General features: G+C 45.6%; 1 protein-coding gene across 1 annotated transcript in view; it reads left to right on the top strand.

Moving 5' to 3' along the window:
- Window positions 1-13549, top strand: part of snrpa1 (small nuclear ribonucleoprotein polypeptide A') — a 35828-nt gene extending 22279 nt beyond the window's left edge. The window contains exons 8-9 of the mRNA XM_070858717.1: window positions 972-1065; window positions 13137-13549. Of these exons, the coding sequence (XP_070714818.1) occupies window positions 972-1065; window positions 13137-13198 (156 nt within the window). The 3' untranslated portion in view covers window positions 13199-13549. The remainder of the gene's footprint in view (window positions 1-971; window positions 1066-13136) is intronic.
- The last annotated feature ends 2045 nt before the right edge of the window (window positions 13550-15594 follow it).

The raw sequence follows: 15594 nt of genomic DNA, 5'->3' as shown, positions 1-15594 counted from the left end.
CTCATCTCCAGAATCAGCCTCCACTGCAAGTATATCCTTCCTTAAATACGGAGACCAAAACTGTACGCAGTACTCCAGGTGTGGCCTCCCCAATACCCTGTACAGTTGTAGCAGGACTTCCCTACTTTTATACTCTATCCCCCTTGCAATAAAGACCAACATTCCATTGGCCTTCCTGATTGCTTGCTGTACCTGCATACTAACTGTTTGTACAGTGGGGTTAGTTAGAGTCTGCAGTCACAGGCTGCGTGGGGACAGTGGGTTAGTTTGGAATTGATACAGGGCTATGGGGGGGGGCTGGGGGAGTGCAGTCTGCGCTTAGTTACCTCTTTGCTTATCATCTGTCTGTGTGTGTGTGTATATGCACACACTTTGGCTATGCTATCTGGTACACCTATACTTAGTGCATTGCATGGCAAAAGAACAAAGGTGGGCAGCAGAAACGTTTCAAGGACACCCTCAAAGCCTCCCTGATAAAGTGCAAGACACCCCACTGACACCTGGGAGTCCCTGGCCAAAGACCGGCCTAAGTGGAGGAAGTACATCCAGGAGGGCGTTGAGCACCTCGAGTCTCATCGCTGAGAGCATGCAGAAATCAAGCGCAGGCAGCGGATAGAGCGTGCAGCAAACCAGTCCCACCCACCCTTTCCCTCAATGACTATCTGTCCCACCTGTGACAGGGACTGTGGTTCCTGTATTGGACTGTTCAGCCACCTAAGGACTAATATTTTTAAGAGTGGAAGCAAGTCTTCCTCGATTCTGAGGGACTGCCTATGATGATGATGATCCTTCCTTAAATGCAGAGATCAAAACTGTACGCAGTACTTTAGGTGTGGCGTTGCAGCAATTTAACACAGACCTGTGAACAGGCTGAAGGGTCGGTTACTGGAGAATATCGAAGTGCACTCAAACCTGCAATACTCTGAACCTTTTATGCCTGTAGAGTTGAAATATCTTTGTTTGATTTGCAGAATGCTATTGCAAATGCCTCGACGCTGGCTGAAGTGGAGAAACTGAAAGGCATGTTGCAGACTGGGCAAATCCCAGGCCGGGACAGGAAGGCTGGTGAGTGGTCGGCAGACATAGAGAGCGAAGAGCCCAGAGTCCAGGGCAAGGAAAAGCCATTTCACCACCAACCCCACTCCTTCCACAATCCACGTAGGATGGTTCTATCGTGGGCTACCCATTGTTCTCGTACTTTACTAGACACTAAATTCCTTACCAAAAAAAACAATCATGTTGGCAACATCTGGAGACCCCCCCCACCACCACCACTGACTCCCCTTGCAACAGACATTGCTCACACTCCCGTTAAAGTCTGTCCCATTTACAAACTCGGCTGTGCTTGTGGGTTTTAATTTCTATTCGAGCTCGAATCTTGCATTCTGTACTTAATTCCACCTACTCTCTGAACTTTGATGCTTGCACACACTCCCAGTCTGTCCATGAGTCTGTGCTTCCTACTAACTGAAGCCTGGGTTTAGAGCAGACAGTCTATAGTGTGGGATCCTCAGTACCTGCTGACGAACAGAAAACACCTTGCTGATTGACGCACTGTGTAGCTCAGTATACACAAGTAATTCCGCGGTTAGAAATGTTCTCTCTGACTCCCAACTGAGTCTGAGCGGGTGCAGAGCATTTTGTGGGGGCAAGTGACAACCAGAGGTCATGATCCAAGTTGGAACCAGTGATGTAGGAAAAGGTTGAGGTTCTACAGACACTTTCAGGAGCTCGGGAGCAAATTTAAGAGCAGGGCCTCAAAGGTAGTGATCTCAGGATTACTCCCACGTGCGAGTGAGTATAGGAGCAGTAAGATAAGATAGGTTAACGTGTGGCAGGAGGGAGAACTTTGGATTGCTGGGGCATTGGGACCAGTTAGAATCATAGAAATTTACAGCACGGAAGGAGATCATTTCGGCCCATTGAGTCTGCGCCGACCGACAAAGAGCTATCCAGCCTAATCCCACTTTCCAGCTCTCGGTCCGTAGCCCTGTAGGTTACGGCACTTCAAGTGCACATCCAAGTACTTTTTAAATGTGGTGAGCGTTTCTGCCTCTACCACCCTTTCAGGCAGTGAGTTCTCGACCCCCACTACCCTCTGGGTGAAGACATTTCCCCTCAAATCCCCTCTAAACCTCCCCCCAATTACTTTAAATCTATGCCCTCTGGTTGTTGACCCCTCTGCTAAGAGAAATAGGTCCTTCCTATGCACTCTCTCTAGGCCCCTCATAATTTTATATACCTCAATAAGGTCTCCCCTCAGCCTCCTCTGTTCCAAAGAAAACAAACCCAGCCTATCCAATCTTTCCTCATAGATAAAATTTACCGGTCCAGGCAACATCCTCTTAAATCTCCTCTGTACCCTCTCCAGTGCAGTCACATCTTTCCTGTAAAATGGTGACCAGAACTGCATGCAGTACTCTAGCTGTGGCCTAACTAGTGTTTTATACAGTTCAAGTAAACCTCCCTGCTCTTAGAAACATAGAAATTAGGTGCAGGAGCAGGCCATTCGGCCCTTCGAGCCTGCATTGCCATTCAATAAGATCATGGCTGATCATTCAACCTCAGTACCCCTTTCCTGCTTTCGCTCCATACCCCTTGATCCCTTTAGCCGTAAGGGCCATATCTAACTCCCTTTTGAATATATCTAATGAACTGGCCTCAACAACTTTCTGTAGGGAATTCCACAGGTTAACCACTCTGGGCCCAAGTTTCCACATGATTCGCGCCTGATTTTTAGGAGCAACTGGTGGAGAACGGACTATTTTAGAAATCGCAATTCTCCACTTTTTTTTTTCTGCAGTTCTAGTCAGGTAGAACAGTTCTAGTTTAGAACAGAATTTTTTCTTCAAAAGAGGGCGTGTCCAGCCACTGACTCCTGATTTGAAAGTTTCCACAGTGAAAATGTACTCCAAACTAAAGTAGAATGGAGCCAGTGAAGATTTTTGTAGAACTGAAAAAAATTAAATTCGACAATAAATCCTTATTTATACTTCTACAAATATTATACAAATAAATCCAACCTGAATAAACATTTATAAGCCAAGAAAAGATTAAATAAACCATCTTCCTACCTGTGTGAAAGTGCTTCAGCCTGGGAAAATTCTGCAGCCGTTCGTGCCGCTGAGCGAGAGGGGGGAGAGAGAGAGAGAGAGAGAGAGGAGAGGGAGGGGAGAGAGAGGAGAGAGAGAGAGAGAGAGAGAGAGAGGGAGGGGAGAGAGAGAGAGAGGGAGGGGAGAGAGAGAGAGAGAGAGAGAGAGAGAGAGAGAGAGGGAGGGGAGAGAGGGAGGGGAGAGAGGGAGGGGAGAGAGGGAGGGGAGAGAGGGAGGGGAGAGAGGGAGGGGAGAGAGGGAGGGGAGAGAGAGAGAGAGAGAGGGAGGGGAGAGAGAGAGAGAGGGGGGAGAGAGAGAGGGGGGGGAGAGGGAGAGGGAGGGAGGGGGAGGGGGGTCGGGTCGGGGAACAGGAGCGCGGGTCGGGTCAGTGGGGGGGAGCGGGTGTCGGGACGGGTCGGCGGGGGGAGCGGGTGTCGGGTCGGGGGGGCGGGGAGCGGGTGTCTGGTCGGCGGGGGGGTGGGGAAGCGGGTCTGGGGTCGGGGGGGGCGGCGAAGCGGGTGTTGGGTCGGGTCTGGTCGGCGGGTTGGGGGGGGGAAGTGAGTGTCGGGTCTGGTCGGGTGGGGGGGCAGGAGCTGGCCGTGGGAGGAGCCTCATTGACGCAGCCCCAGTGAGGCCATTCAGCCAGGGCTAGGGGCTGCGTGCTTCGGGCCCCTCCCACACAGTTCGGCGCCTGGAGCTACTGCACTTGCGTGCCGACAGTAGCGTGCATGTGCAGAGGTCCCGGCACTGTTTTCAGTGCCAGGACCTGGCTCCGCCCTCCCACAGCTCGTGCTGGCTGCGCCGAGGGCCACAGGACTTACAGGTAGGTGCAGAATACCGAGGATTTTTTTAGGCGCGAAAAAAGGGCGCCCAGCTCGGAGGGGCGCCCGTTTTTTTTCTTGTGGAAACTTGGGCCCTCTAAGTGAAGAAGTTTCTCCTCATCTCGATCCTAAATGGCTTACCCCTTATTCTTAGACTGTGACCCCTGGTTCTGGAACTCCCCAGCAATGGGAACACTCTTCCTGCATCTAACCTGTCCAGTCCTGCCAGAATTTTATGTTTCTATGAGATCCCCTCTCATTCTTCTAAACTCCAGTGAATACAAGCCCAGTCGATCCAGTCTCTCCTCATATCTCATTATGAATGAGAAGCGCCCCCCCCAAACACACAAACCATTAATAAAAAATAGAAAATATACACTACATATTTAATATTTAGTTAAATTAAAGTTACTGTCATTAAAAATATATATTCCCAATTTTTAAAAAAGTTTTTAAAATTATGCCTTAAAATAAACTTACTGTCGTGGGGAGGTTTTTTAACAATAAAATATGTTTTCATAACTTTATTTTAATATGTTTTTGTGTGTTTTAAAACACTTGTGCCTGTAAAAGCACACTATGAGCCTGCTTTTATCAGGCGTAAGAGTTTTGAGGACATTGCTGAGCAAGATATGGGTAAATCCCGCAATCCTGCCCTTGCAAATGTTCTTGCTCCCGATCTGGCTACGATCGGTCAAACTCCAGCTTGACAGATCGGAAAAGCCGGTTTTCAGCGCAACTTTATTCCAGTGAGCAAGAAAGACGCTAACATAGAAACATAGAAAATAGGTGCAGAAGTAGGCCATTCGGCCCTTCGAGCCTGCGCCACCATTCGATAAGATCATGGCTGATCATTCCCTCAGTACCCCTTTCCTGCTTTCTCTCCATACCCCTTGGTCCCCTTAGCCGTAAGGGCCATATCTAACTCCCTCTTCAATATATATCCAATGGACTAACATCAACAATACTCTGCGGCAGGGAATTCCAGAAGTTAACCATTCTGAGTGAAGAAGTTTCTCCTCATCTTAGTCTTAAATGGCTTACCCCTTATCCTAAGACTGTGCCCCCCGTTCTGGACTTCCCCAACATCGGGAACAATCTACCCGCATCTAACCTGTCCCGTCCCGTCAGAATCTTGTATGTTTCTATGAGATCCCCTCTCATCCTTCTAAACTCCAATGTATAAAGGCCCAGTTGATCCAGTCTCTCCTCATATGTCAGTCCAGCCATCCCGGGAATCAGTCTGGTGAACCTTCGCTGCACTCCCTCAACAGCAAGAACGTCCTTCCTCAAGTTAAGAGACAAAAACTGTACACAATACTCCAGGTGTGGCCTCACCAAGGCCCTGTACAACTGTCGTAACACCTTCCTGCCCCTGTACTCAAATCCCCTCGCTATGAAGGCCAACATGCCATTTGCTTTCTTAACCGTTTGCTGTACCTGCATGACAACCTTCAATGACTGATGTACCATGACACCCAGGTCTCATTGCACTTCCCCTTTTCCTAATCTGTCACCATTCAGATAATAGTCTGTCTCTCTGTTTTTACCACCAAAGTGGATAACCTCACATTTATCCACATTATACTTCATCTGCCATGCATTTGCCCACTCACCTAACCTATCCAAGTCACTGCAGCCTCACAGCATCCTCCTCGCAGCTCTCACTGCCACCCAACTTAGTGTCATCCGCAAATTTGGAGATACTACATTTAATCCCCTCGTCTAAATCATTAATGCACAATGTAAACAGCTGGGGCCCCAGCACAGAATCTTGCGGTACCCCACTAGTCACTACCTCCAATTCTGAAAAGTACCCATTTACTCCTACACTTTGCTTCCTGTCTGACAACCAGTTCTCAATCCACGTCAGCACACTACCCCCAATCCCATGTGCTTTAACTTTGCACATTAATCTCTTGTGTGGGACCTTGCCGAAAACCTTCGGAAAGTCCAAATACACCACCTCAACTGGTTCCCCCTTGTCCACTCTACTGGAAACATCCTCAAAAAATTCCAGAAGATTTGTCGAGCATGATTTCCCTTTCACAAATCCATGCTGACTTGGACCTATCATGTCACCTCTTTCCAAATGCGCTGCTATGACATCCTTAATAATTGATTCCATCATTTTACCCACTACCGATGTCAGGCTGACCGGTCTATAATTCCCTGTTTTCTCTCCCTCCTTTTTTAAAAAGTGGGGTTACATTGGCTACCCTCCACTCAATAGGAACTGATCCAGAGTCTATGGAATGTTGGAAAATGACTCAATGCATCCGCTATCTCTAAGGCCACCTCCTTAAGTACTCTGGGATGCAGTCCATCAGGCCCTAGGGATTTATCGGCTTTCAATCCCATCAATTTCCCCAACACAATTTCCCGCCTAATAAGGATATCCTTCAGTTCCTCCTCCTCACTAGACCCTTGGTCCCCTAGTACTTCCGGAAGGTTATTTGTGTCTTCCTTCGTGAAGATAGAACCAAAGTATTTGTTCAATTGGTCTGCCGTTTCTTTGTTCCCCATTATAAAGTCACCTGATTCTGTCTGCAAAGGACCTACGTTGGTCTGCACTAATCTTTTTCTTTTCACATATCTAGAGAAGCTTTTGCAGTCAGTTTTTATGTTCTCTGCAAGCTTCCTCTCATACTTTATTTTCCCCCTCCTAATTAGACCCTTTGTTCTCCTCTGCTGAATGCTAAATTTCTCCCGGTCGTCAGGTTTGCTGCTTTTTCTGGCCAATTTATATGCCTCTTCCTTGGATTTAACACTATCCCTAATTTCCCTTGTTAGCCACGGTTGAGCCACCGTTTTATTTTTGCTCCAGACAGGGATGTACAATTGTTGAAGTTCATCCATGTAATCGATTAAATGTCTGCCATTCCCTATCCACTGTCAACCCTTTAAGTATCATTTGCCAGTCTATCCTCGCCTATTCACGTCTCATACCATCGAAGTTACCTTAAGTTCAGGACCCTAGTCTCTGAATTAACTGTGTCACTCTCCATCTTAATAAAGAATTCTACCATATTATGTCACATTTCCCCAGGGGGCCTCGCACAACAAGATTACTAATTAGTCCCCTCTCATTACACATCATCCAGTCTAGGATGGCCAGCTCTCTAGTTGGTTCCTTGACATATTGGTCTAGAAAGCCATCCCTAATACACTCCAGGAAATCCTCCTCCACAGTATTGCTACCAATTTGGTTAGCCCAATCTATATGTAGATTAAAGTTGCCCATGATAAATGCTGTACCTTTATTGCACGCATCCTTAATTTCTTGTTTGATGCCATCCCCAATCTCACTACTACTGTTTGGTGGTCTGTACACCAACTAGCGTTTTCTGCCCTTTGGTATTCTGCAGCTCCACCCATACAGATTCCACATCATCCAAGCTAATGTCCTTCCTTACTATTACATTAATTTCCTCTTAAACCAGCAACGCTACCCCACCTCCTTTTCCTTTCTGTCTATCCTCCCTGGATGTTGAGCTCCCAGCTTTGGTCACCTTGAAGCCATGTCTCCGTAATTGCAATTATATCATAATCGTTAATAGCTGCCTGTGCAGTTAATTCATCCACCTTATTACGAATTCTCCTCGCATTGAGGCACAGAGCCTTCAGGCTTGTCTTTTTAACACACTTTGTCCCTTTAGAATTTTGCTATAATGTGGCCCTTTTTGATTTTTGCCTTGGGTTTCTCTGCCCTCCACTTTTACTATTCTCCTTTATATCTTTTGCTTCTGCCCCCATTTTATTTCCCTCTGTCTCCCTGCATAGGTTCCCATCCCCCTGCCATATTAGTTTAACCCCTCCCCAACAGCACTAGCAAATACTCCCCCTAGGACATTGGTTCCGGTCCTGCCCAGGTGCAGCTCATCTGGTTAGTACTGGTCCCACCTCCTCCCGAACCGGTACCAATGTCCCAGGAATTTGAATCCCTCCCTCTTGCACCACTCCTCAAGCCACGTATTCATCTTAGCTATCCTGCTATTTCTACTCTGACTAGCACGTGGCACTGATAGCAATCCTGAGATTACTACCTTTTGTGGTCCTACTTTTTAATTTAACTCCTAGCTCCCTAAATTCAGCTTGTCGGACCTCATCCCGCTTTTTACCTATATTGTTGGTACCTATATGAATCACGACAACTGGCAGTTCACCCTCCCCCTCCAGAATGCCCTGCAGCCGCTCCAAGACATCCTTGACCCTTGCACCAGGGAGGCAGCATACCATCCTCGGTTGCGACCGCAGAAACGCTTATCTATCCCCCTTACAATAGAATCCCCTGTGCAGCAGAGCCCACGATGCCATGAACTTGGCTGCTGATGCCTTCCCCTGGTGAGCCATCGCCCCCAACAATATCCAAAGCAGTGTATCTGTTTTGGAGGGAGATGACCACAGGGGACTCCTGCACTACCTTCCTACTCCTGCTCTGCCTGGTGGTCACCCTTTCCCTATCTGTCTTTGTAACCTTTACCTGCGGTGTGACCAGCTCACTGAACGTGCTAGCCACGACATCCTCAGCATTGCGCATGCTCTAGAGTGAATCCATCCGCAGCTCCAGGGCTGTCATGCGGTCTAACAGGAGCTGCAGCTGGATACACCTCCTGCACATATAGTCGTCAGGGACACTGGAAGCGTCCCTGATTTCCCACATGGCACAGGAGGAGCATGACACAGGTCTGGGCTCTCCTGCCATGACTTAACCCTTAAAATAACCTAATGTGGCAACAATGCCAAAGGTTTCTTACTGACAAGATAAGGAAAAAAGAAAAACTACTCACCAATCACTTACCCTCTTGGCTGTGACGTCACACTTCGTTTTCTTTTCCTCCCAGGTGGGGAGTCAGCACTGGTGGGGAAAACAAGACAAAGCAACACCTCCCGCTCCCACTTGCCCGAACTCTCCCACTTACCAAACTCTTACCTTTGCACTCTGACCTGCCGCTGCACTCCCTCACCTTATATTCTCTGCCTCGGCTAATAAAGTCAAGCAATTCCGTATGCCACCTTAACCACCTTATCAACCTGGTCTGCTACCTTCAGGGATCTGTGGACTTGCACTCCAAGGTCCCTTTGTTCCTCTTGGTGTCCTACCATTTAATGTGTATTCCCTTGCCTTGTTAGCAAATACGTTACCTCACACTCCTCCGGATTGAATTCCATTTGCCACTGTTCTGCCCACCTGACCAGTTCATTGAGATCTTCCTACAGTCTACAGCTTTCTTCATTATCAGCCACACAGTTGATTTTAGTATAATCTGCAAACTTCTTAATCATACCCCCTACATTCAAGTCTAAATAGTTGATATATACCACAAAGAGCAAGGACCCAGTACTGAGCCCTGCGGAACCCCACTGGATACAGCCTTCCAGTCACAAACACCCATCAACTATTACCCTTTGCTTCCTGCCATTTTGTCCTGGGTGATATGAGCTTTTACTTTCGTGACCAGCCTGCCATGTGGGACCTTATCAAAAGCCTTGCTAAAATCCATATACATTACATTAAATGCACTATCCTCATCGACCATTCTTGTTACCTACTCAAAAAAATTCAATTAAGTTAGTTAGACACGACCTTCTCTTAACAAATCCGTGCTGACTGTCCTTGATTAATCCGTGTCTTTCTAAATGAAGATTTATTCTGTCCCTCAGGATTTTTTCAATAATTTTCTCACTACTGAATTTGGGTTGACTGGCCTCTATCCCTTTCCCCCTTTTTAAACAAAGGTACTACGTTAGCAGTCCTCCAGTTCTGTGGCACAACGCCTATAGCCAGAGAGGACTGGAAAATGATGGTTAGAGCCTCTGCTATTTCCTCTTTTGCTTCACTTTGCAGCCTGGAATGCATTTCATCTGGGCCTGGGGATTTATCTACTTTCAAAGCTGCTAAGCCCCTTAATACTTCCTCTCTTACTATGTTTATCTCATCTAATATTTCATACTCCTCCTCCCTGATTGCAGTGTCTGCATTGCCCCTCTCTTGTGAAAACAGATGCAAAATATTCATTAAGAACCATATCCACATCTGCCTCCACACACAATTACCTTTATGGTCTCTAATAGGCCCTAGTCTTTCTTTAGTTATCCTCTTGTTCTTAATGCATTTATAAAACAACTTTGCATTTTCCTTGATTTTACTTGCCAAAATGTTTTCATGCTCTCTCTTTGCTTTCCTAATTTCCTTTTTAATTGCACCCCTGCACTTTCTATACTCCTCTAGGGTTTCTGCAGTATTGGGCCTTCGGTATCTGTCATAAACCTCCCTTTTTCTTTATCCTACCCTGTATGCCCCTTGACATCCAGGCAGCTCTAGATTTTTTAGTTCCATTCTTTTTCTTTAAGAGGAAATACTTGCTCTGAACCCTCACTATCTCCTCCTTGAATGCCTCCCACTGCTCTGACACTGATTTACCTTCAAGTAGCTGTTTGCAGTCCACTTTGGCTAAATCCCATCTCAGCGTAGCAAAATTGGCTTTCCCCCAATTGAGAACTTTTATTCCTGGTATATCTTTGTCCTTTTCCATAACTACCCTAAATCTAACTGAATTATGATCACTAGCACCAAAATGCTCTCCCACTGATACCCCTTCCACCTGCCCAGCTTCATTCCCTAAAACTAAGTTCAGAACCGCTCCCTCCCGTGTTGGGCTTGCTACATACTAGCTAAAAAAAATTCTCCTAAATGCAGTTTAGGAATTCCGCACCCTCTATTTCTTTCACACTAATTTTATCCCGGTTATTTTTGATTAGTTGAAATCCCCCACTATTACTGCCCTATAGATTTTTCACTTCTCAGAAATTTGCCTACATATTTGCTCTGACTGGGAGTCTATAGTACACTCCCAGCAGTGTGAGTGAGTGCCCCTTTTTGTTCTTCAGTTCAACCCATATGGCCTCATTTGATCCTTCTAATATCGCTCCTCCTCACCGCTGTAATAGTTTCTTTAATCCCCCCCCCCCCCACCTCTATCCCATCTGAAAACCCTGTACCCAGGAATGTTGAGCTACCATACTTGTCCTTTCAGCCATGTCTCAGTAATAGCTGTAATATCGTACTCCCAAGTGTCTGTGCTCTCAGCTCATCTGCCTTATTCCCTATACTCCTTGCATTGACGTATATACCATTTAGCACTGCCAAAACTCCCTTATCTATTTTCTAGTCTTTGTTTCCTCTGTCTTCCAAATTCACATTCTACTTTTTTTGTTTTCCAATTTCAGCTTTGCTTTTCTCTCCCTTTTGAATTTATTCTCTGGTTCCCATCCTCCTGAGCTCGAGCTGCTGTAGCTGGTGACACTTCCTGCACATGTGGTCGTCCAGGCTACGCGAAGCGTCCAGGACTTCCTACGTGACACAGGATGTGCATTCCATGGGATGAAGCTGCCCTGCCGTGCCACTATTTAATAGACTAAGAACTAAACTATGAACTATTTAACTATGAAGTAAACTTTTTAAAAATAAAAAGTCCTCGGGCAGGAGGGACCTGCTCCAGATGGACTGGTTGCATCTGAACAGAGCTGAGATCAATGTCCTCGCGGGAAGTTAACTAGTGCTGTGGGGGAGGGTTTAAACTAATTTGGCAGGGGGAGGGGTGCCAAGATGATGCATTAGAGAGGGAGATACAAGGTGCACGGAACTGGGACAGACAACTGGCATTACAGTAAATAGTCCAGAAATAGCAGTGATCAGATGGAGAAATGTGAGGCAGACTAGGAGTGCATGTGTGTAAATGCCCAAAATGTGGTAAATAAGGTTGGTGAGCTGCAGGTACAAGTAGCCACATGGGATTATAATATAGTGACAATGCTGATATGGCGGAGGAATCGGCACTTAATACTCCTGGCTACAACGTATTCAGGAAAGGTAGGCAAGGAAAAAAAGGAGGGGTGACAGTATTGATCAAATATACTGTTACAGCACTAGAAAGGGGTGATGTAGTTGAGAGTTCAAAGAATCTATTGGATTAGAATTAAGCAGTAGAAGGACTACTACATTACTAGGTGTATACTGTAGACCACCAAATAGTGGAAGGAGATAGAGGAGCAAATTGCAGAAAGATGCAACAAATTTAGAGTAGTGATAATGGGGAATTCAATTAGCCAAATGTGACCTGGGAAAATAAAGAGGGGGAGAACTTTCTTGATCAGTAAATCTCCAGCCCAACGAGGAAGGAAGCAGTGCGGGATCTCGTTCTGGGGAATGGAGTGAGGCAGGTGGAGCACGTTTCAGTGGGGGAGCATTTGGGAAATACTGATCACAATATCATTAAGTTTAGAGTAGCCCACGTCCCAGGAACGAATAAGGAGGTTCTGGAAAAGGAGAAGGAATTATTAGGTGTAAAAATACTCCACTGGAGGAGGGCTAATTTCAGTCAGTTGAAAGGAGAGCAGGCCCGGGGGGATTGGAATCAAAGATTGGCAGATAAAACAGTCAGTGAGCAACGGGAGGCTTTCAAAGAGAGTGTTCGGGTACAGACTCGTCACATTTCCACGAGGGGGCAAGGAAGGGGATCCAAAGCTAGAGCTTCCTGGGTGACTAATGATAGAGATTAGAATGGACCAGAAACAGGAGGCTTATGATGTCATTCATAATTCAATAATCAGGCTGAATTCAAAAGATACAGGGGAAGGGAGAACTGAAAAAGGGGATGGGGGGGTGGTGGCGGCAAAGCAAGAGTATGAGGATAGATTAGCAGGCAACATAAAAGGGAACACTAAGGTCTTTCATAAAGGAAGGGGGGGCAATCGGGGCCAACATGGAGATCTGGTGATCGGCCCCGTCCTTCCCGTGACTACCCTTTTGCTATTTATATGTTTAAGAACGATTTTCGGGCAGCCATTACCGATGATGTGTCTGCCTCTTCCTCACCATGGCAACAAGTAAGTTTTGCCTGACTAATTGAACCAAGTTTGTCCCGATCGAGCTTTGGCATCGAGGGATTGATATAAACTGAGTTAGGCCAAGCTTTTCCCGACTTGGGGGCTTTGGCCAAATTAAATCAGCATTTAACGTCCCTTTTTGCAGATGTTTTGAGGTAGAATTTGCATCCTGCTCTGTGACTGTTCCGGTGCAAATGTTACGTCTGTTTTAAGAAACTTGTCCAAACAAAAGCGATTAATAAAAATGGAATAAATGTTTTAATCTTTGACCGGATATAAACAGCAGCAAGTGAAATACTTTGCATAAATGGTTTGTTCTGTTGTGATTTTCCAGGCCCAACAGATGAGGTAGAGGAGGAAGATATGGAGGAGGATCCGGCTACCAATGGCAACTAATGTTTCCCTCTTTGTGTTAAAGTTCCTTGTTTCACGGGCTCCAGTTTACAGAACACTTCAGAGTTTGTGAGGTGCCGAGTGTTGAACTTGTCTGGTGATTGGTCGCTGGGTACAGTCCGGTCTCAGTTTTTGCATCTGGTTCCCGAGCGGCTGGTAACGGTACAGGCTCTTGTGTCCACTGCCCCCACCAGTCTGTATTCACTGCAGTAAATACTGGTTTGTGTTTGCATTTACACCCTAACCGAGCGCGAACTTTACTTCAGCAACTCTTAATTATCATGTTCGGACTGTAAAGTGTAAATGTTTGTTTGCCAGAGAATTTTGATAATAAACATTTTTAAAATTTTGATAGTCTATGGTCAGTCTGCATTCATTTTAAATAAAAACAAAATGCTGTGAACACTCAGCGGGTCAGGCAGCATCTGTGGAGAGAGAAACAGTTAACGTTTCAGGTCGATGACCCTTCATTAGAACTGAAAAAAGTTAAAGCTGTAACCGGTTTTAAGCAAATGAGGCAGAGGAGGAGGAGGGGAGGAAAGAACAAAAGGGAAGGTCTGAGAGGGTGGAAGGCAGGAGAAATGAGTGATCATAGCATGATTGAATTTCACATTCCGATGGAGGGTGAGAAAGTTGGATCTCTAACCAGCGTACTAAGCTGAAATAAAGGAGACTATGAAGGTATGAGGGCAAAGTTGGCTAAAATGGACTGGGAAAATAGATTAAAGGGTAGGGCGGTTGATGAACAGTGGTGTACATTTAAGGAGATATTTCACAACTCAAGAAAAATATATTCCAGTGAGGAGGAAAGGGCGTAAGAGAAAAGCTAGCCATCTGTGGCTAACTAAAGAACGGTATCCAATTTAAAAACAAGGGCAGACAATGTGTCAAACTAGTGGGAGGACAGAAGATTGGGAAGCTTTTAAAAGCCAGCAAAGAATGACTCAAAAAATGATTAAGAAAGGGAAGATAGACTATGTAAGTAAACTAGCATGAAATATAAAAACAGATAGCAAGAGTTTCTACAGGTATATAAAAAGGAAAAGAGTGGTTAAAGTAAATGTTGTTCCCTTAGAGGATGAGACCGGGGCGTTAGTGATGGGGAACATGGAGATGACAGAAACTCTGAACAAATATTTTGTATCAGTCTTTACGGTAGAGGACACTAACAATATTCCGACAGTGGATAGTCAAGGGGCTATAGGAGAGGAGGAACTTATCACAATCACTAAGGAAATGGGACTAAAGGTGGATAAATCCCCTGGACCTGATGGCTTGCATCCTAGCGTCTTAAGAGAAGTAGTGGCAGGGATAGTGGATGCATTGGTTGTAATTTACCAAAATTCCCTGGATTCTGGGGAGGTCCCAGCAGATTGGAAAACTGCAAATGTAATGCCCCTATTTAAAAAAGGAAGCAGACAAAAAGCAGGAAACGATAGACCAGTTAGCCTAACATCTGTTGTTGGGAAGATGATAGAGTCCATTATAAAGAAGCAGTAGCAGGACATTTGGGAAAGCAAAATTCGGTCAGAGGCAGCATGAATTTATTAAGGGGAAGTCATGTTTGACAAAGTTGCTGAAGTCTGAGGATATAATGAACAGGGTGGATAAAGGGGAACCAGTGGATGTGGTGTATTTGGATTTCCAGACAGCATTTGACAAGGTGCCACATATAAGGTTACTGCACAAGATAAAAGTTCACAGGGTTGGGGGTAATATATTAGCATGGATAGAGGATTGGCTAACAGGAAACAGAGAGTCAGGATAAATTGTTCATTCTCGGGTTGGCATTCAGTAACCAGTGGGGTGCTGCAGGGATCAGTGCTGGGACCCCAACTATTTACAATCTATATTAATGACTTGGAAGAAGGGACTGAGTGTAACGTAGCCAAGTTTGCTGACGATACAAAGATGGGAGGAAAAGCAATGTGTGAGGAGGACACAAAAAATCTGCAAAAGGACATAGGCTAAGTGGGCAAAAATTTGGCAGATAGAGTATAATGTTGGAAAGTGTGAGGTCATGTACTTTGGCAGAAAAAAAAAATCAAAGAGCAAGTTATTATTTTAATGGAGAAAGATTACAAAGTGCTGCAGTACAGTGGGACCTGGGGGTACTTGTACACAAAAGGTTAATATGAAGGTAAAACAAGTGATCAGGAAGGCCAATAGAATCTTGGTCTTTATTGCAATGATGATGGAATATAAAAGCAGGGAAGTCTTGCTACAGTTGTACAGGCCATTAGTGAGCTTGGAATATTGCGTGCAGTTTTGGTTTCCATATTTGCGAAAGGATATACTTGCTTTGGAGGCAGTTCAGAGAAGGTTTACTAGGTTGAAGATGAAGGGGTTGACTTGTGAGGAAAGGTTGAGTAGGTTGGACCTCTACTCATTGGATTTCA

The sequence above is a fragment of the Pristiophorus japonicus genome, chromosome 17, assembly GCF_044704955.1.
Source record: "Pristiophorus japonicus isolate sPriJap1 chromosome 17, sPriJap1.hap1, whole genome shotgun sequence".
NCBI lineage: Eukaryota > Metazoa > Chordata > Chondrichthyes > Pristiophoridae > Pristiophorus > Pristiophorus japonicus.
The sequence above is the reverse complement of the archived record's forward strand: the minus strand, read 5'-3'. Positions and strand labels throughout refer to the sequence as shown.